At 38.4% G+C, this 22,433-nt stretch overlaps 1 protein-coding gene across 3 annotated transcripts in view; it reads right to left on the reverse strand.

Annotated features, from left to right (window-relative positions):
- cutlet (chromosome transmission fidelity protein 18 homolog) overlaps window positions 1-22,433 on the reverse strand; it is a 55,229-nt gene that overhangs the window by 15,493 nt on the left and 17,303 nt on the right. For all 3 annotated transcript variants that reach the window (XM_089736592.1, XM_028185016.2, XM_089736597.1), the window contains exon 14: window positions 21,791-21,940. In XM_089736592.1, the coding sequence (XP_089592718.1) occupies window positions 21,791-21,940 (150 nt within the window). The remainder of the gene's footprint in view (window positions 1-21,790; window positions 21,941-22,433) is intronic.

The raw sequence follows: 22,433 nt of genomic DNA on the forward strand, positions 1-22,433 counted from the left end.
GCGTCTCCACTTACCTATACAACTCCTATAACTCCAGTATAATCAAGATCTACAGCACCATACGAAAATACTGAACAATTATATTCGGGAACGATTGAGTTTACGACGAACCGAATTAGGAGATATTAGCGGGCGTACGAATTTACATTCAAACTTCATCGGTTCGTATATCAGTGTCTGGTTCCCATACTATAGACAATCCTAAGGTAAGGTGACTCGTCATGTGCAATTTGTCCGGATTGTCTATTTAATTATGAACTGCGCCCGCGACTTTATCTGCGTAAACTTTACAGTAGCTTGGAAATACATTTTTATATTAAACCATGTTACATAAGGTTAGCGCCATACAGGAAACAGCAACGCCGTCTATTGAATAGCAGTGTAGGTGTGTTAGTAAATTATCAACTTTGATTTTTTTTATTGAATGCAGATATTATTATCTTTTGTTTTTAATTTAGACCATTCAAACTTCAATTTTTCTTTAAAGACACATTCGTATGTGTGTGTATGTTTCTATCAGTGTGCTTGTGTTGTATGTACAATATTTTAAGCTCGAAAGCCCTTATTAGTAAACGCGATACAACTTAATTGATTTAAGACTTGCGAATAATACAAGTATATTATTATAGTCTTATCAATTTTAAGTGAATAAAGAGGTTAAGTAACAAGAGAATTCACGAAGCTAAACAGAAAGCTTTCAAGTAAATTACATTGATCGAGAAACGATTTGTTACTTCGCGTAACAAAATTGTGAAATTATCGGGATTCCCCGCGGGCGTGGGCTGATCGATCGAGTATAACTGTCAATACGCAAATTAAAAAAAAAACAAAATAGCCAACTGCATTTACGAGACAAAAAATCATTATAATATGTATCTACGTCACAAGGACATCGCCATAGACTTTTTTTAACTTATTAGTTTGACCTCTATACATGTACCTACCTATATAGGTAGAGGGGGAAGAGGTTGACCGAAGAAAACACGGATAGTGAGTGAATGTCGGTATGAGAGACAAACGAGTGAGTGTTGAGATGACGGCTGATAGAAGAGAATGGAAGAGAAAAATTCGTTGTGCCGACCCCTCCCACCTAGTGGGATAAGGTGGAGAAAAAGAAGATGAAGAAATAATATACTTGTTATAATAAACTAGTATACTTTTTATAATACCCTAATAAAAAATGAATACTTATTATGAATGTTGAAAGGGTAGTTAAGCCTGCTTAATTGAGATTTTACTTCATGGCACAAGAAAGTGGTGATTATTGTGATGACGTCTACGGGTTTCTGAGCCACCGAAACCCATAGAGAGGCCGTAGCCTACATCAATGCATGTAGTTCGAGACATACCCTTGATAAATAATTCTGCGGCATAAATTGTTATATATTATCTCATATTTATATATTTTATATAGATTAAAAATAAACAAAAGTTTATTTATAATCTGTAACAATAAAACCGCTTTTGCTATTATCCAATCAAACAAAAAAAGTATGCTTCGCAAACAGATCCCAATTAAGCTCTATATTTATAAAGAGCCCAAAGCGTTATCCTGGCTACTGTGTTAATATTTACAATGATTCGTGGTTTTAACAATTTGTTTGTTTTAATTTGATACCACATGTTTTAAAAAGATAATATGATCACATTTCAATATCGAACAGTTTTCATATATTTTAAAAATAAAACTATGTCTTAACAAACCTTGAGAGGGTATTTCAGCTTCTCCTTGACGTGTAGGTGAGCTCACGAGGCTCAAACCGGGAGTGTTGTTAACACTGGCCCTAGCAAGAGCAGTGCTTCGCTGAATCTACCATCGGATCGGAAACGCGACCCACTGAGACGATTCGGTGAGAAACTCAGTGGGCTGTGTCTATGGGTAATTCACTCGTCGAGCTCTTCGTCGCAAGCGACAGGACGAGGACGGTGACCGGTGCTTGCGGTACCTAAAAGCACCGTTAATGGATCGGGCGGATCCGTAATGACACAGGATCGGCTATGGAAAACTATCACAGAACATCATGGAATTTTCTCTAAAACATTCTTAATTGGTAAAGTACAAGATGTGAACCAAAAAAAAAACTATGCTTTATATCGCTACGAAACAACCGAGCGAAGTAAAAACCTAATTCACAGCGAGAACGTCACAAAGACAAATACCCTAATAAAATATTCAAATGCCCTAACCGAGAATAAAGAAGGCAAGTAACCGACGTTGGCTCAGACGTAACGTCTCAGACAACGGGATAAAGCCAATAAAACCGTTTATTATCCCATTTCACCCCCACCCTTGAATATATTTGTGCTCCTAATACGTTGCTTAACTGGTCTCACTGACGCGTATCAGAACGGGTGCGACGTTGTGGCGCCAAAGTATAAACAAAAAACGCCGCGAGCGAAACATATGCCGCGTTCTCTATTCAAATATTTAAAAAAAAATTACACGCATGTTTAATTTTCAAACCGCATTATTGGAACAAATTCAAATTTAGAAGTGCGTTTTATTCGGGGCTCGGTACATATCCGCTTGTTCGGAATAAATTTAATCGGAGTGATTTTAATGACAAGATTAGTTACAATGGAACGAGGCGTGATCGGGAAATTGGGACTGTAATCTATATATATAAAAATGAATTGCCGTTCGTTAGTCTCGCTAAAACTCGAGAGCGGCTGGACCGATTTGGCTAATTTTGGTCTTGAATTATTTGTGGAAGTCCAGAGAAGTTTTAAAAGGTAAATAAATATGAAAATTCTCGGAATTCAATAAAAATTGTTTTTCCTTTCGGACGGATTCCTTTTGTTTGTTTTAAGTTTATATTATACATCAGTTTATATCTTTTATTTATTGATTGAGGTACTACGAAGTCTGCCGGGTCAGCTAGTAAAAATATATATATTAAATATTTTATTGTTTTTTTATTGCCCTTATAGGCAGACGAACATACGGTCCACCTGATGGTGACTGGTCACCGTCGTCCATGGACTTCAGCAATGCCAAGAGCAGAGCCAAGCCTCTGCATACCGTTATGTGTTTAAGGAATAATTTAATCCATTCCACTAAGCGAGGTTATACTAGTATGTATCTTTTTTGTGTTGGATTTTTTAAATGAAGTTTTGTGTATTCGTAGTAGTAATAACTAAAGGTAGCCTGATCGTTTTCGGATATTTTATAGTTAATAAATTTAAGTAAATATATAATAGGACATTTGAATTTTATACAAGACACGTTTTTTTTTTTAAAAAATTTACACTCGGTTTCACATTATTTATTTAATTAGGTTGTATCACACTGACAATACCTAGTCAGGTCATAAATTCTGTCACATGTTTAATGTAAAATAATTGAAACAAGTTTATTCATTATGTAACCATTCATATACCAAAATGAACTTAACAAAACATAGATTCTTATGACACTAAAGTTTATTCAAAATGACCTCCGTGATTTTGAATACAGGCCTTCAATCTGCGCGGCCAGTCGTCTATCGCAGCACGAACGAGGTCCATGTCAATATCGGCGGCTGCCTTAATCAAGGATGTCTTGAGTGATTCCAAATTGGGATGAGGCTTTGAGCACGCCTTTTCCTCCAAGTGTTGCCATATCTTGTAATCTAACGGATTGAAATCTGGACTGGAGGAGGGCCAGTCTTCGTGCCGGATGAAGTCGATTTCACGCGCCGCCAGCCAGTCTTGTGTGCTCTTCGCTCTATGAGCTGGCGCCGAATCTTGTTGGAATACGCAGTGCCTGTTATTGAACATGGTATGAGAAACAGGTTCCACAAGGTTCGTCAGGACTGTATTTTGATACACAACTGCATTCGTTTTTACACCTTTCTCACAAAAATGTACCTCTGTTAAGCCCCAATAAGAAACTCCCAACCATACCATGAGCGAGGATGGAAAATGACCTCGTTGGACACGCGGAATACAGTTGCTCGCTTCTTCACTACTGTGTGCGTACACCTTATCATTTTGTTTGTTGTAGCTCTCTTCTACGGTAAAAAAATTTTTATCCGAAAAAAGAATTTCCCGATATTTTTTTCCCGCGTACCGCTTCAACAAAGCGCGGAATCTCTTCAGTCTCAGGTCCATTAGACGAGCATTCAAACGATGTCCTGTTTTTCTTCGATATGCCCGAAGCCCTAAGTCTTCATTTAACACCCTTTTCACCGTGGTTCTGCTTAACCCCATCTGAAGGGCCAACAGTTTCTGCTTACGTTTGGGATTTCTTTGAATTCGCGCCTTCACAGCTTTTATCACTACTGGAGTCCTAACAGACCGAGGGCGACCACTTCTGGACCTGTCATCTACACTAGAGTCTTCATTGTATCGTTTGATGGTACGATAAACGAATCTTTTGGTTATATTCAAATTTTTCAGTATGTTAAAAATTTAAATTGGCGCGTAACCGCAACGATGCAACGCAATAACTGCAACACGGTCTTCTTTAAGCGTCCACTCCATATTTAAAAATGAGTAAAATTCTAAAAGTTATACATTTTTATTTTCATGAACAATGCGAAATTCGAATTCAATAAACTTTTTTGTGGCCAGCATTCTAAAAGAAAAGTTTTTACTGTGTGACAATACTTATGACCTGACTAGTTATAAGATATGTTAAAACACTGATCAACGAATTAAACTAATAATAAATATTGAGCCTTAGTTGGCGCTTTAACTCATACAAGCATTAATATAAAACAATCGTTCGATATTAGTACAACCACATATTCTGAACTCATTTTGACTCAAAATAACCTGGCAACAACTACATTGATCCAATTTTCTCCGACAAAGGGGTTGCCAGCGTAAAAAAACTAGCTAACAAGCCGCGGTGCGCCCGCGGCTCTCTAATTCAAAATTCGCTACGGCCGCCCGGGGATCGCGTTCTAAATTCAAATTCCAACATGTTGGGAACGCCAAACCCAAACCCAAACGCTTTCAGAAAATGAAATTCTTAATTTTAAATTTTATTTCGTTTTATTGACAGTAAGTACAAAGAGGTGGTATGTTATATTATTATATTGTTATTGCTTTATTACATTACTGTATTAAAGTATCGGAATATTGATTATTGTACAGTATTATTTATTACATGTCTGTGGCGTAAGCTGATTACGGAAGCCGATAGACATTATCACAATACCGCCGCCCATCTTGAAACTTAAGGTTGAAGTCACATTTTTATCGTACAATGGCTGTCCTATCTTTAAAACTAAAACTCATAATCGCTTCGCGGCAGATTTAAACGTGTGAGATGTACGTAGGTCCATAGACCGTTATTTGGTCACACCGACGGCTACGTGACCGGCTACGAGATCTTTTGCCATCTAGTTTACACGCAACAATATCTACTAATTAATTTGATGAAAACGCTGCACACAATATGTCCCGCGCCACCAATTAATTTAATGAAAACGTGAACACACTCGAATAAATCAATCAATCGCTAAGCGTAATATAAAATCTGAAAACTAGAGCTATAACATAATAAACTAAATCAATCAAAATATCTGTGTCAAAATTTTAGACCTACAGTGTGACCATGCAAAAAATACATCATTTATTTCATAAAATGTTTTCCTCGTAAGTATTAAATATTACAAACTAGCTGACCCGGTAGACTTCGTAGTGCCTCAATCGATAAATAAAAGACCTAAACTTTTGTATAAAATAAACTTAAAATCAACAAAAGGAATCCGTCCGACGGGGGACACATCAAAGATAAAACAAAATTGTTATTTTTATTGAATTCCGAGCATTTTCATATTTATCTTATCTTTTAAACCTTCTCTGGACTTCCACAAATAATTCAAGACCAAAATTAGCCAAATCGGTCCGGCTGTTCTCGAGTTTTAGCGAGACTAACGAACAGCAATTCATTTTTATATATATAGATAGAAGATAGATAATTTAGGCTACGTACCTAACTGTCACATCGCTACTAGTTAGCCATCACTGCGTAGAGGCTTTAAGATAATCCACACGACAAATGATGTATGATCCCGTTCCTGGGTTCGGACGCGGATAAATCTCACCCTAACTAAATAACCCTTGATATAAGTTTGGTACGAGTGAGAATATGACTTTTGTATAAAGCTTCATTTATTTATCGATTTTCATGAGTTCAATGCTATTTTTTAAAGCAGTTTTTTCATGAGATAAGCCACTCATACGGCCCATACATGCCAAGCCGCAATCTACTTACGCTACAGTTTGCGCTAGAATTGATTAAAGCAAACCTCATTTTAAAACTATGATCAGATATTATCTTGATGTTGCTTGATGTATTATTCATGCAGTATTTGTGTGGGTTATCGAAAACCAACAACTCGGTAAAGATTGTCAATGTTTTATTTTTCCCTTGTAGGCAGACGAGCATACAGCCCACCTGATGGTGAGCGGTTACCGTCGCCCATGGACTACAGCAATGCCAGGCCGAGCCAAGCCGCTGCCTAACGTTACGAAACACCAGCTTTTTAACGACATTGAAAACGAAAAAATATTAATCGAAGATAATGAAGGAGCTCGATAGGACTATCTCAGTGCCATTTTCTCTTCGTTCTCATTTACTTACTTTCAAAATAAAAATCAGTTAGGTACGGGGTTTAAGTGTTCTTCACATCACCCTAATATGAGAAACGGAAACGTGATATATTTTTATTATTTTTTTCAAAAAAAAAGACCGTTCGGCCATTAACAAAACCGAGAAAAAGTACTTGACTTTGGCTCGTAATAAAAGCAATAAGAATATAACGCGGAAAGAGTGCCCGTATAATGCGTCGGGTAAACGAATATGCGGGGAAATTGCCCTAAGAATGAGGCAGATGCGATTGCTTGGCAGTGTTGCCAGGTGTAAATATTTGTATGTATTTAGAGATAATCATGAGTATGATGGATAAGATAAATGTAAAAATTATTTTAAAAGAGAAGCAGTTATAGGATTTTATTTTATCAACGGTTCAGTATGTTAAAAAAAAGCTTCAGATTTTCAAATTAATTTGTAAATAGTTAATTTATTTATATTATTCACTAAAGCTTAACATCCTTTGGAATGATATTTGCATGTCTTCATTTATATTAAATGATATTCTTTACAATTTGTAAACGTAGAATAACATTATTATTATTTTCAAGAAATGACAATCATTCAGTCAATATTACGACTAGCAACCCCAGTTTAGCCCGGAGGCCGGATACTGGCAATCATCAATCTACCCCCCCGGCCCGGGTCGCTCGTAAATCACGCGTACAATGGCCCGAGGAAGTTCTTAAGAAGAAAAACTATAGGTTATATCCTTCCGGGGCAGCGGCCAATCGGAAGCCGGCGTGCCCCCAACCCTCAGAAGGGTTGCGAGGTGGCCAAATGGGGGGTAATTGGCGAAAGTGATGACTGCATTAGCTGATTTGCGTTTTATAAGCAGTATTCAGGATTTAATGTGCTTTGTGTTTTATGTATTGCTCTCTCTGAATTTACTGTTTGAATAAAGATACTCTAGAAGTTTCCGAAACTTCGACTGAACGTGTCGGTGTTATAGGGCTATCCTACCATTATTTAAGAACAGTGAAACCTCAATTATCTTTATTTTTGCCAATACAAATATTGAATTTTAATATTTCTTATAATTTCAAAATGGTACCTTTATTACTTGAATTTATTTTGTTATTGATCTTGTAAGTGGTCCTTAGCAATGCCAATGTCTAGTCGCTGTCTACCCCTGAATACTATGCGCAAACCTCGTATGAAGACAGACACGAGTTCACGGCCCACCTGGTGTTAAGTGGTTACCGGAGCCCATAGACATCTACAACGTAAATACCGCCACCGACCTTGAGACATGAATTCTGAGGTTTCACTTTTAACAGTACAACGGTTGCCCCGCCATTCAAACCGAAACGGATTACTGCTTCACGGCAGAAATAGGCAGGGTGGTGGTACGTACCCGTGCGGCGGACAATACGTCCTACCACCAGTAATTGTAAAAAAACCAGTGATTGTTAAAACGAGATGACGGGATCATCTCAAACAATCCCTCAGAGGTATCTAGATTTTGTTAACCGTTTTCAAATATTCGTTGTAATTACGATCTGCGTACTCTAAGCCACGTTACAGATGTCTGTTGATCTATCTGCCAGTACTCGCGAGGGGCTATTCTAGCTTCAGTCTGTGTAGGCAAGCTACGGGGCTCAGTCTGGAAGAGTTAACATCTGCCCTAAAAAGAACAGTACTTAGCTGAATCTACCATTGGATCGGAATCACGACCCACTAAGAAGATCCGACGAGAAAATCAATGGGTTACATATAGTCCGGTTGCCTCTTGGATGTATTTTTCGGATACGTCGACGGATTATAAAATAGTCGGATGAGTGAATAGGCGTTATAGGCAATCATAGTCTCTCGACCCGTGAACACTAGCAGTAAGCAGAAATGTCGTACTCATTAAAGGGCTTAGTGCTTAGCTTAGCTTAGCTTAGTGCTCTCTAGACGATGAACTCGTTGCTGTTCGCTTAATTGCTTGTGATTTATGAACAGATTACACGTTCAATTACCCTTGCAAACTTGTTCACGAATGACATTTAATTCAGATATTTAAAAGAGATTATATGAAAAACAGTTAAATGTATAATATTTTGCTATATTTTTTTGGATTTGTATTATGTAATGAATAATTAAAATATAAGGGGTAAATAAAAAATAATTATACTATTAAAAAAATGAGCATTAATGCGGATGAAGTTGGTATGTAATGTATTTAAATTTCTCGAATATTAGTGAAAAAAATATATCCCTAGTTTATTATTATTAATTATAAATATATAAAATTTGGTGGCGTTTTTCATAGTTACATTTTTTAGGTCTAGCCTGATAACCCGCAAACAAAATGTAGGTACGACTAGGAACTTTGTTCGAGAATTTCAATAATGTAGTTCAATGTTTTTTATTATTGCTTAGACGGCTGGAGAGCTTACGGCCGATCTGGCGTTAAGTAACTGGAGCCCATATTAAGGACATAGGCATAGACATTACAGTAAATGCCGCCCTCCACCTTGAGACATGAGTCCTTAGTTTTATAGTACAACAGCTGCCCCACCTTTGAAACCGCAATGCATTACTACTTTGCGGCAGAAATAGGCAAGGCGCTGATAGCTAACTGTGCTCACGACCAGTAAGTAATTTACGTTTACACGCTACAAAAGTACTATTAGATGTTTCACATCGACTCAACGTTGCTTTTTCTCTCACAATAAAAAAAGATACCTGCGTATCGAATAGACAGTAAAAAGGGTTGGTCAGTTAACAGTTATAATTGCCACCCCAGTTCCATTACAGTGGCGAGCACAAAAACTCGTTCACGCCCACGTAATAAATTTACTCGTTGTTAAATGGCCGCCCGCTGCGAGCACGCGACCCGACGGACAATGGCGGTAGTACACACAAACGGGGCCTTAAGTGCCCGTTCAGATTTTATGCTCCACGATTAGTGCCTTGATGTAATAGAATGGGTTTGTTACGTAAAAGTGTGGGCGGTTACGTTATAGATGTTAACGATTATTAGTTTAATTTTGGTTTTCTCTTTGATCCATTAATATCATTATTCTATATCCATCCTTATATTCTATATCCGATATCATTTTTCTGGTGAGCGAGCGGGTTCCTAATCGGAAGCGTCAGCTGTGCCATTTGTCAGTCACTACAAGGTTAACACCATGAGTAGTAATAGGCATAAATTATATGTGCCGACTATATAAATAGGCAAGCTTACCGTATAATGAACGTACCGAGGGGAGTAACTTTTCGGTTTGGTCGATAATCAGTAGCATAAAAAAAAGCGATTAATTCGGACCACAGAAACTGTACTATCAGGAGCGGCTTATAATGCCAAACTTCAGACAAGAGCCATATTTTGTCTACCCGTCAGGTTTCTCACCGAATCTTCTCAGTGGGTTGCAATTCCGATCCGGTGGTAGATTCTGCGAATCACTGCTCTTGCTAGGGCAAGCAACGTCGTGAGCAGGTGTGAGAAAATGTTCGTGCCTTAATTTACTCGCAAAGCGCTTCGTCACAAGCGACGGGTTCGACGAGAACGATGACCGGTGCTTGATGTACCTAAAATCACAGTTAGTGGATCAGGGGATCAGAAATGACGTGTTTAGGGCAACGTCGACTGTTTACCATTCGGTCCGCAGGATCGGGAAAGGTTTGTGCGACAATAGTCACTCTTATTTATAGTGGGTGTAGCATAATCATGAATTCTCTTGTAAACCGTTTTAAACAGTTGTTCACATCGTAACTACAAAGTGCTGGAGTGGAGAACTCGTACTGGACGTCGTAACGTGGGCAGACAGCCAACGATGTGGACCGATGACCTGGTGAAAGTGGTTGGTAGGGGCTGGATGCAAAAGGCAAGAGACCGAAAAGAATGGGGTGCATTCGAAGAGACCTACACTCAGCATTGGGTGGACACGGGTTGACGAAGAGTCAGGAGAGAGACATCGTAACATTAAGGAAACAGTTAACTTTAACTATTTTTGGTTAATTGTATAGCGACCTTGCGCCGACATACATTATAAAAAACTGCAATATTTGGTTGATATATTAAGTAAATAAATTCAAGAATTCCATAAAGCATTTAACTTATGGACTCTCAATGGATATTCAATGTAGACCATTAATAAAGCATTTTTCATATAAAACCTATCATTGCGTAGTGTCCAATATACGAGGGGAGTCTCTCCCGACCCTTACTTATAACATAATTCCGATGGTGGTAACAAATTACCGAATGAATCGACGCACTCAACCCGCCCGGCTGCCATTAGCGGGAACGAAAAGTCGTTGGAAAAATAAACTTAGGACGGTTTTCATAGTAATACGTTTTTATGGTCTCGTTATTTCTTAAGGGATTTTCTTTAGTTTTTTTGGTCTGGTTATTTAAATAAACTTGTTCTGGTTCGCCTTAAGCTGCAAGATATTTGCAAGTTAATAGAAGATCATGTGAGCCCGCACGGAAGGATACCACCACCCTACCCTACTTCTGCTGCAAAGCTGTAATGCATTGAAGGGTTGTGACAGCCGTTATATTTAAGTGAACCGCCCAGGCTAATTGACAGTCCGAGATACCGCGAAGATCGGCATTGTTGGTCGTCGATGATCGTCCGGGCGACCCGTCGAACGGGCGTCCTCGGGGTGACGCCGTGAGTCTGATTGTAGAGTCAACCGGGAGAGCCCCCTACTTCGCCCAGGTTCTGACCCGGGCCGGGATCGGCGTCGGGTGAGAGAGTGCAAGGGGATCCGATTGGAGGATATGGCCCTAAAAACATCCATGAGCCTGCGGTCCGCTACCAACATCTGCGGACTGTCAAGGCCCCTATAAGCCGCGCGCTCCTTAGCTGCGTTTACATGTGCACCTCATAAACGAGGTTCGGCCCCTTGCACGAAAAAAGCCTTAATATCACCATTCCCGGTATTTCGACGTTTTTGCAAGCTTTAGTGTTTAACATTATAATCACTATTATTTAAAGGGGAACCCCCTACGATACTAAGATTTTCGCAATTAGTTCCCGATAATTCGACGCTGTTGCAAGCGCCTTGATCGCGGAAAAACTCGTGGTAAGAACACTTTAAATAATATTGTGATATTCTTATTAGTCGAGTCAAAGAAACATAAAAATTTTATTGAAATAAATACCATATGAATTTAAAGTTGCATTAGAGAATGTGTGATGCATGACTTAAATCATGCATCACACATTATCTAAATACTGCATATCTTAAAATAGGTACACAGAATCGCTCCTTTTCTATATACTAAGCAATCGTGTTTGGTCTTATAAGCTTTAATATCTGGTTAAAACCAAGTCTGCCGCGAATTCTTCACAAAACAACTAAAACTTAGGTTTGTGTTAAAGGTTTTAATAGCGTTTGAAATTATTTCATTAATTCTGGATCGATTTAGATATAAAACAATAAATGCCTTAACGTTCAAAAAGTGAGCAAATAAATATATTGTATATGTTTTTTAGTTCCGTTGTGCCCGCACCCTAATTGTCGCGTCAGAATTCTTAGCGAGTTTTTAATAGAGTCCGCCACAACCCTTTTATTTTGATTAGTTATTGTATTTCCGAAGGGCTTACTGTCCACCCTGTTATATTGGAACAACCCTAAATGAGAATTTAAAAGAAAATCTGACTTTTTGACACTGATGTTCTTTAAGAATTTTAATTTCGAACTTCGAACGCCTTCGTACATAATGGATGTTGTAATTAGGAAAATCACTTCGAAAAATGTATTCTGCTTCGATCTCTTAGAATTGTTATTTTTGCTTACAATACTACCAGTTCCTCTTAAAACGATAAGAGAAAATGGTAGGTATTATTAACGAGTCGAATTTTAAGCGATTAGGTTCAAACATTGTACTTAAGGCAATGTCTTCGATTGTTTTCATACTTACCTGTAAATCATTATTTTCAACACGTTTATTACACGAATTGAATATAGATTACAAGATTTAATGTCATTTACCCATCCTTGTTCACTTTTACAACATGCTAAACGGTTAATAAGCCACCGTTATTACACGTTTAAACATGAAGTAACATTAAATTGACAAAATAAAAACACTATTCATAAAATTTGACACATGGCGTTCCCGCCGAAAAATCCACAGCCTGTCCCTTTTTTTTTAAATTAAATTTCAGTGTCTTTGATATTGAATTTAGAACTTCTCGTCTGACAGCCAAAGTAATGAATGTTTGGAGATAGTGCAGTGCCCGAGAATTTGCCTGAATTAAAAATATATCCGCTACACTCAACATAGGCACACGTGAAGACAAATAAAGCGTGCACAAAGAATGCAGTTAAAGAAGATTCCTAGTTTAATGCTAGACTTGATATGAATGCCGCAGTGACGCGACAAGTGCCGGCCGGGCGGATGGGTTAATTATTTCTTTTTGTGTAGCCCCTCCGCGGAGATTGCCGTGATTACGTGACTTCGCGCGAACTGGGTTTAGTGTCACAGATTAGACGCTTGCAGACTTCACGAATCGGACGCGGCTGATGAACTATCTTCGCGATTCTTCATTATTTCTATTATTACGTAGGCGGGTGAATTAATTGCCGGCAACCTTGAGACATGAGGTCGAAGTCTCAAAATAGTACAATCTTGCTTATTCCTACAGCATCCCTGTTTTGAAGGCTAGAACAGCTGCTAAACGATTTTGATTTGATGAGAGTTGAGACAGTGAGATTTCGACTTTATATAGAATTTGGTGTCGGCATTTGCGTTGTTATATTTAACTGCTTAGTATAGTGAGCCGTGAGCTATCTCACCCATCTGTAAAATAAAAATAAAAGACACCTAGTGCAACATTTTGTACAGTGACGTCAATATTCAGTAATATTACGTCCAGTAGTTAAACCCGCTTTGTGGTGAAGAAAATGAGTATATATATATGGTCGCTCACAATGGGCCTTATGAGAAGGCTCAAGGTCGCCCAAAGAGCAATGGAGAGGGCTATGCTCGGAGTTTCGCTGCGAGATCAAATCAGAAATGAGGAGATTCGCAGGAAAACCATGGTAACCGACATAGCCCAAGGGATTGCGACATTGAAGTGGCAGTGAGCAGGACACATTGCTCGCAGAACAGATGGCCATTGGGGCCAGAAAGTTCTTGAGTGGCGACCGCGTACTGGAAGACGTAGCGTGGGTAGGCCTCCCACAAGATGGGCCGACGATCTATTGAGGTTCGCGGGGATCTGATGTATGCAAGCAGCGCAGGATCGGTCTTTGTGGCGAGGCTTGGGGAGGCCTATGTCCAGCAGTGGACGTCCATAGGCTGATAAGAAGACCTACTCAATCTTTGAAACTTTTAGACCGATCTCATTTGTCTAATCTATGATGATGTGCTCAAAAGCGCTTTCACGCTCTCACAATACGCTATGCGGATTTAGCAAACACAGTTTTAATTAACACGAATCGCTGAGTGCTTCACTCCTGACTTCCAATTCCTACATTATGTTTGCGCTAGAATTTACTAGAACTACGTTTACTCTGTTATAGATTTTGTATTATTTTTAAAATATTTACGTAATAGTTTAAATCGGCACTTTTATTTTAAATAATATATGTATAATACGATACACAACACCAAAGTTTTACAATATGTACAGTTAGAAAACGAATGTATTTGTTTAGAGTAACACCGTGAACCTGACGATGCAGCGCGGATCGTGGCCCCCGATCGCCTTTGGTTTGCGCACCCAGAAGCTGAGGCCAAACGCGACCATGTACATCGCGAGAAGCATTAGTTCTTTATAGTGGTACCTAGTTTTTCTATGTACGGATCTACTTCTACAGTCTACTATCTTCTACAGTAAAATACAATGAAGATCTCAGATTTCAAGGATTTTCTCGTGACGCGAAATAAGTTTTTTTTTATAATTTCGTATTACCTAAATCAATATCGTCTGCATCATTTTCAACATTAAAACATTTTTATTTATTTATATTTATTTTTTGACAACCCTCGCATATCTGGACCGATAGTGTAAGTGCGGCGGTGTAGTCCGATATCAAAGACGTTTTGTCAACTATACCTATAGTACTCTTACGTATATAGTTATGTATGTGATGATGCTCACAGAATATATACCTAGGCATTATAAGCAGAAATTAACTTTCGACTGCAGTCCTCGAGTTTGATAGACTGTGAGCTTTTGTGCTTTGTGCTTTATACATCTTCCGTCCGTCCGCACGTAGTTGGAAAGGTTACCAGCGAATAGCTAAAAGGTGACGTGTAAACGAGCTACCAGCTGCTGACGAAAATGATCTCATTACCCCATAGACAACAAAAGGTAGATATCACATACCACTTTCACAAAATAAGTTGGAATTTCATTTCCATTGTAACTATGGCAGATTATCTAGCATGATCGGTAACCCACCCAATAATTAAAAACATAGTTTCATTGTAATTACCTACTACATCGAGAAACTACACAGTTCGCGAAGACACGAAAATTTGGAACCTTTACGGTGAAGAAACACATTTTCTTCTTCTTCTTCTCACTTCAGTTTCCTCAATACTGAGGGGCATCAATTGTCAACACCTCCTTGCAACAAGAGTTTATTCTGTATCATCCCGTGCCATTTGCTCCTATCTACCGCCGAGTGTAGAGCATGGTGAACTGTGGTGTCGAAGGTAGTGCGGATCTGGTCAGTCCAACGTGTCGGGCCTCTACCCCGTGGTCTTTCCGTCCACCTTGCCAGTCACCATTAGCTTCTCCAAGCTGCCGTTATCATTTCATGCAATGTGGTCAAAGTATTCCAGAACTCCACGTAGGCAGATGGTAGAAAGCCTCGTCTTTATCTATATTTCTTGGAGGATCGACACATTGACGCAACGTGCTGTCCAGGGAATACCTAGCATCTTTCGCCAGCACATCTCAAATGCATCAATTTGGTCATCATAGGGTGAGAAATTGACGGCGAGGGTAAAACGATGGACAACAATTCTGTCAAATTCTGCCGCGTCACCGATTTGAACTCCAAATCGAATCCCACAGCTGTTTCGTTTAGGAAGCCCGTCTACAACCACTAAAGTATCAAGATTTTTAGATCAGTTGTCCGTCTCGCGCGTTAATATATTCCATCAGCCGCGTACACTTCAACCTGAGCGCCGTCCATTCATCACATAACGACCCCCGTTTAGCTTCCGACCGCTTGTTAGTGAACTGTGCTGTTCATTGTTTACGTTCCTGAGTTCTTGTTATCGCGATTTCGCAACGGACTAGCTTTGTTTTTTTTTTCTAGTGTACATAATATATTTTTAAATAATTTTTTTTCCTACCTAAGCTGAGAACCTTGAGAGGCTATTTCAGCGTAACCTTAACTAGTAGGTGATCTCACGGGGCAAAAAACCTGACGACGTTGCTAACACGAACCCTAGTAGGAGCCGTGCTTCGCAGAATCTACCACCGTATCGGAAACGCGACCCACTGAGAAGATTCGGCGAGAAACTCACTGGGCTGTGTCTGAGGGTTAATTTACTCGTAGAGCCTTTCGTCGCAAGCGACGGGTTCAACGAGAACGATGGCCGGTGCTTGAGGTACCTAAAAGCACCGTTAGTGGATCGGGAGGATCCGAAATGACGTGTTTGAGGTGACGTCGACTGCTTTCCATTCTATCCGCAGGATCGGGAATGTAGTTATCGGCGGCCACGATGAGAGGGTTCTCGTGTCGTGCCGCTTTATCGAAGTGATGTTTTTAAATAAAACCTATTTAATCGCGATATAAGGTTGACGCAGTACCTTTTTGCGACGGAAATAGCGTTTACAAAATTTCGGCTTTTTTTTTTAAATATACCTAGTCAGGTCATAAATTCTGTCACATGTTTAATGTAAAATAATTGAAACAAGTTTATTCATTATGTAACCATTCATATACCAAAATGAACTTAACAAAACATAGATTCTTATGACACTAAAGTTTATTCAAAATGACCTCCGTGATTTTGAATACAGGCTTTCAATCTGCGCGGCCAGTCGTCTATCGCAGCACGAACGAGGTCCATGTCAATATCGGCGGCTGCCTTAATCAAGGATTTCTTGAGTGACTCCAAATTGTGATGAGGCTTTGAGCACGCCTTTTCCTCCAAGTGTTGCCATATCTTGTAATCTAACGGATTCAAATCTGGACTGGAGGAGGGCCAGTCTTCGTGCCGGATGAAGTCGATTTCTCGCGCCGCCAGCCAGTCTTGTGTGCTCTTCGCTCTATGAGCTGGCGCCGAATCTTGTTGGAATACCCAGTGCCTGTTATTGAACATGGTATGAGAAACAGGTTCCACAAGGTTCGTCAGGACTGTATTTTGATACACAACTGCATTCGTTTTTACACCTTTCTCACAAAAATGTACCTCTGTTAAGCCCCAATAAGAAACTCCTAACCATACCATGAGCGAGGATGGAAAATGACCTCGTTGGACACGCGGAATATGGTTGCTCGCTTCTTCACTACTGTGTGCGTACACCTTATCATTTTGTTTGTTGTAGCTCTCTTCTACGGTAAAAATTTTTTCATCCGAAAAAAGAATTTCCCTATTTTTTTCCCCGTTTACCGCTTCAACAAAGCGCGGCATCTCTTCAGTCTCAGGTCCATTAGACGAGCATTCAAACGATGTCCTGTTTTTTTTCGATATGCCCGAAGGCCTAAGTCTTCATTTAACACCCTTTTCAACGTGGTTCTGCTTAACCCCATCTGAAGGGTCAACAGTTTCTGCTTACGTTTGGGATTTCTTTGAATTCGCGCCTTCACAGATTTTATCACTGCTGGAGTCCTAAAAGACCGAGGGCGACCACTTCTTGACCTGTCATCTACACAAGAGTCTTCATTGTATCGTTTGATGGTACGATAAACGAATCTTTTGGTTATATTAAAATTTTTCAGTATGTTAAAAATTTGAATTGGCGCGTAACCGCAACGATGCAACGCAATAACTGCAACACGGTCTTCTTTAAGCGTCCACTCCATATTAAAAAATGAGTAAAATTCTAAAAGTATACATTTTTAATTTCATGAACAATTCGAAATTCTAATTCAATAAACTTTTTTGTGGCCAGCATTCTAAAAGAAAAGTTTTTACTGTGTGACAATACTTATGACCTGACTAGTTATAACGGAGAGGCTAGTTCCATGGTGGTTTTATAATGATGACGTCGGCATTGCTGACGCCATTCTCTTCATTATTATCATTGCCTTCCATAGTGACAATAATTAAGACTCACTTTTCTAATGAATTCCATTTATTACATTTCAAGTGTACAATGATAACAACAGAGAACTTCGCTCCGTCCGGCTGCTCGAGTTAGAATTTTGTGCGATAATAGTCACTCGTATTTATAGCAGACAGTGGGGGTAGCTTAGATTGAATTCTCATGAATACCGTTTTAAACAGTTGTTGATATGCGTAACATTAAGGAAACAGTTTACTTTAACTATTTTTAGTTAACCAAATAGTGAAGTTACGCCGACATATACAATAATAGAAATAATAATGACCCAGGACAAGTCACACAATCATCTGGTTCTAAGATTTTCCGGTACTATGGGAACCGGAGAATGATATACATACTTATATATGATTAAATAGCTACATACCACATAGATAATAAACACTCAGACAAAGAGCAAACAAACCTGTTCATCACACGAATGTTTGCTCGATGTGGGAACCGAACCCGCGACCCACAGTGCAACAGTCAGAGGCGCTAACTAGTGCACCACGGAGTCAGTCTAAGCTAATACTATATATCTTATATATTTATTTCACTCCACCGACTCCACTGCTGGAGATGGGCCTCCCCCAAGCATCGCTACAACGACCGAACCTGGATTGCCTGCGTCCGGCTGATTCCCGAATACCACACTATGTGTAAAATATCGACGCTTGAAAGGCAAACGTGACTAAGCGACAATAACTGCTTTGTACATAAATGATAGGCAATAACCATATTCGATGCGCAATAAAAAAAAATTCTAGGTCTATTAAAATCATTTCAATCCTACAGCTAGATTCGTTAAAATAGAATTCTTTTCAGGTATTTCAACTTGAAATTAGTCTACTGTAAAGTTCACGCATTTTTGGTTAGTCACGTTTGCCTTTCAAGCGTCGATATCTTATACTTTTAAACGAGCAATTCTTGTATATATATAATCTGAATCTCGAAAACGGCTCCAACGATTTTCATAAAATTCATACAGGGGATTTCGGGGGCGATAAATCGATCTAGTTACGATTTATTTTCAGAAAATGTTGTTTTATTCGTGTTTTCAATAATCAACTCTTCCCGACATCTATTGGCGAATAATAATACTATTTTTCTTAATTGAGGGCAATTAACCGCTTTAAAGAAACAACAAGATGGCGTTATCAAAAAAAAAAAAACGTGCAAAGCTCGGTCATCATCTAGTGTATATTATACGAATATGGCCGAAATTAATTTAACTAATAGTCGTTTCAGTAGTAGTAATTAATATAAACTAGTGGCCCCGCAGTACTCGAAATTCGACTATAATTAATTGAAATTTTTAAGTTTAAGCATTTTTATGGTTCTATTTTCAAACACTATTATAATTCGATAATATAATCACAGTATTCGCCAAAACTGCACTATAGATCAATAATATTAAAGACAAACATTATTAATGTTTTTTTTAAGGGATTTTATGACCTGGTAACTGGGATTTTTAAGTCATGTCTTATTTTAATTTATATTCATATTTATATGAAAAATGATGTTATGGAGTGAAATGAAATGAAGATGATTAATTTGAAACATTAATCAACTGGGATGAAATTAAATTAAATTAAATGGGATGAAATATAATCTCAGTAAAATTGTAATCATTTACTAAGATTTTTTCATTGGACTTTTTGGAGGATCCCGAGAAGTTACGTCCAGCAGCTTTGTTTCATTTTCCCTCCCACATTTGTGCACTTTCACAGATATTAAACAGTTAATAAACCACCATTATTACACATTTAAACCCGAGGAAACACTAAGTAGACAAAATAAAACAAATCACACAACTTCACTCCTCGCGTTCCCGCCAAAAAGTCCAATATTAATGTATTCTTAATTCGACCATAGACTAAACAATAACAACAGTTTCCCAATTGACAGTAAACAAAGAGCAGGTATATTTTTATGTATAGTAACCGGCAAACTTCTTGAGCAAATGACCTTGACTGCGCAGAACCGAATTTTAGATCACTTTGGTGGTGAGGGTGAGGCGCGACGGCAGGGGAAATCGTATCGAGCGCGTTATTGGTAGATCAGTCGAACCCTACGTCCCGCACCGCGCCCTCGTTCCGCTTGCTCCCAAAAGTACGCTTGCGTACAGTGAAAAGTCTATCGTTATCAATCGTTAAGTTATTTGTTATAATTACTTGTTGACTTTGTTGCCATTGCTATTTGTTGAGTGTTTGTTGATTTTTTATAAAAAATACACTATGTCGCGACAAACTGGTGTAGTATTCAAAAGAAAGGGTAGAAAATTTGTGTACGACGTATATTGCTTCATTATAAAACAGGGGAAGAATTATATGGAAAAATTAAAACAAACTTCGGAAGTAACAAAAACATCCGTGAGTACTGTTAGGTGCATTATTAACGAAGCTAAAGGCTCTGGCTTGCTCGCCGTGTTTCGGACTCCGGGTAAGAAAAGATCAGGGAAGAAGAAAGTTACCGGAATGCATAGTTTCGTTCAATCTGTAATAAAAAGATGTAATCATAATAACTACATAACAAGCAGCGAAACTCCGTACCGTAAAAAGGCTTCGAAAAATTTAAAGAAGATATAAATTTTAATGGCTCGGTATGAAGCTTACTACGAATTATGAAAGAGCTAGGCTTCAGATGGAAAAAAAAACAGAAAATAATCGGAAGCTGGTAATTGAAAAAAGTTACACTCGATTACTGCGAATCGAATATCTTCAAAAAATAATTAATTATAGACAAAAAAGTAGACCGAACCGACCGAGTTGTAAACTACACCGATGAGCCCTATGTCGACTCATCACGATGATAGCGACTCGGGTGATGAAAACAGTGATGATGATGGACAAGATTATGATAACGAAAAAAAATTACAAATACCAGCTTCGCTTCAACTTAACCAAGACCTGGCAACAGCTCTAGTTTTGACTTAATAGAAGGAATATCTATTTTACCTCAAGATTAAATTATTACAATTATTAACCTATATTTTTTGTTGATGTTCTCATAAATATATAAATAAATACATATGTTGATCTTAATAATTTAATTGCATTATGACGCAGAGTAAATAATGTTTTTGCATGTGAGTGTACCATGCGCGAACTTACCCCCACTACGTCAACAAATGCTCAAGAAGTTTGCCGGCTATTATATGTGTTGTGTCAAATATATGGTAGTGTGTGTAATGCTTTTTTTATTGATATAATGTGTTTTTTTATGCATAATTTAAAAACAAAAATTAGCATTCTGCACTTCTTCTCTATATTCTCTATAAGTATAGGAAATTTCATACTCCTCTCTCTATCTGGGCAATTTTCGTAAAAAGGGATACAAAGTTTTTGTTTCACGTATTAATATATAGATTATAATTTTGAACATTATTATTGTCACATTTCTATAATCATCATGTCTATGATAATTATCATTATTCTATAATCACAGATGAAGTCGTCGTGGCCTAAAGGATAAGAAGACGTCCGGTGCATTCGTATTGAGCGATGCAGCGGTGTTCGAATCTCAGGCGGGTACCAATTTTTCTAATGAAATACGTACTCAACAAATGAACTCACGACTGACTGCCACGGGGAAGGAATAACATCGTGTAATAAAAATCAAACCCGCAAAATTATAATTTGCGCATAATTTGGATCGCAGACCCAAAGGTTCCAAACGAAAAGAAACGGTTTAATGAAATGTGAAATTTATTAATATTCGTATTAGTGCACACTCTTACTGGTTACATTTCTTCCTGGTGGTAGGACCTCTTGTGAGTCCGCGTGGGTAGGTACCACCACTCCGCCTATTTCTGCCGTGAAGCAGTAATGCGTTTCGGTCTGAAGAATGGGGCATCCGATGTAACTATACTGAGATCTTAGAACTTATGTCTTAAGATGGGTGGCGCATTTACGTTGTAGATGTCTATGGGCTCCAGTAACCACTTAACACCAGGTGAGCTGTGAGCTCGTCCAACCATCTAAGCAATAAAAAAAATGCAACACGCTGTATGTCGTACCTGGGGTGTGCTTTTCGTAACTTCTTTCGGTTTCAAGCGCTGCATGTGGTTGGGTATAGCGGCGTCCTGCTCCCTCATTGTCGTGGCTGGCTTCTTGGACTCCACTGGCTTTTTACTATCTGATGTCGTTGTGCTTGGAGCTCGACCAGTCTGAGGACAACTTTTAAATTAAATCTTGTTCGCAGACTTTTAATTATACAATATTACGAAGTTAAATAGAAAGTTGTTGATTAATTAGGATAAGCTCAACTAATATTGGATAAGTGATTTAGCTTAAAGGACTAGAATCTGGTGCATTTAATAATTTAAGAAAAAAATTATTGCTAATTTTAGTTTCTAGAACGAGTGTTAGTTATCAAATCTAATGTTATGAAATTTGCGATATTGACAATGAAAGCAGAGAAAAAAGTTATTCAATTAGATTTTTACTTTATATGCAAAGTTATACATTTGCAATTTAAAAAAAAAAAGCCTAACACACAAGAGTTCATGATTACTTCCCATTATAAATAGATAGGGTGGTGGTAAATATCCGTGCGGGTTTACAATACTCCTAACCATCAACTACGTTCCTTTGCAATTGCTTTGGCACGCGTCGAAGTCAATTGCATTAGTCGTCAGGCAGGAAATTTAAGGCAATTAA

This window comes from Bombyx mandarina, chromosome 03, assembly GCF_030267445.1.
Source record: "Bombyx mandarina strain Sakado chromosome 03, ASM3026744v2".
Taxonomy (NCBI): Eukaryota; Metazoa; Arthropoda; class Insecta; order Lepidoptera; family Bombycidae; genus Bombyx; species Bombyx mandarina.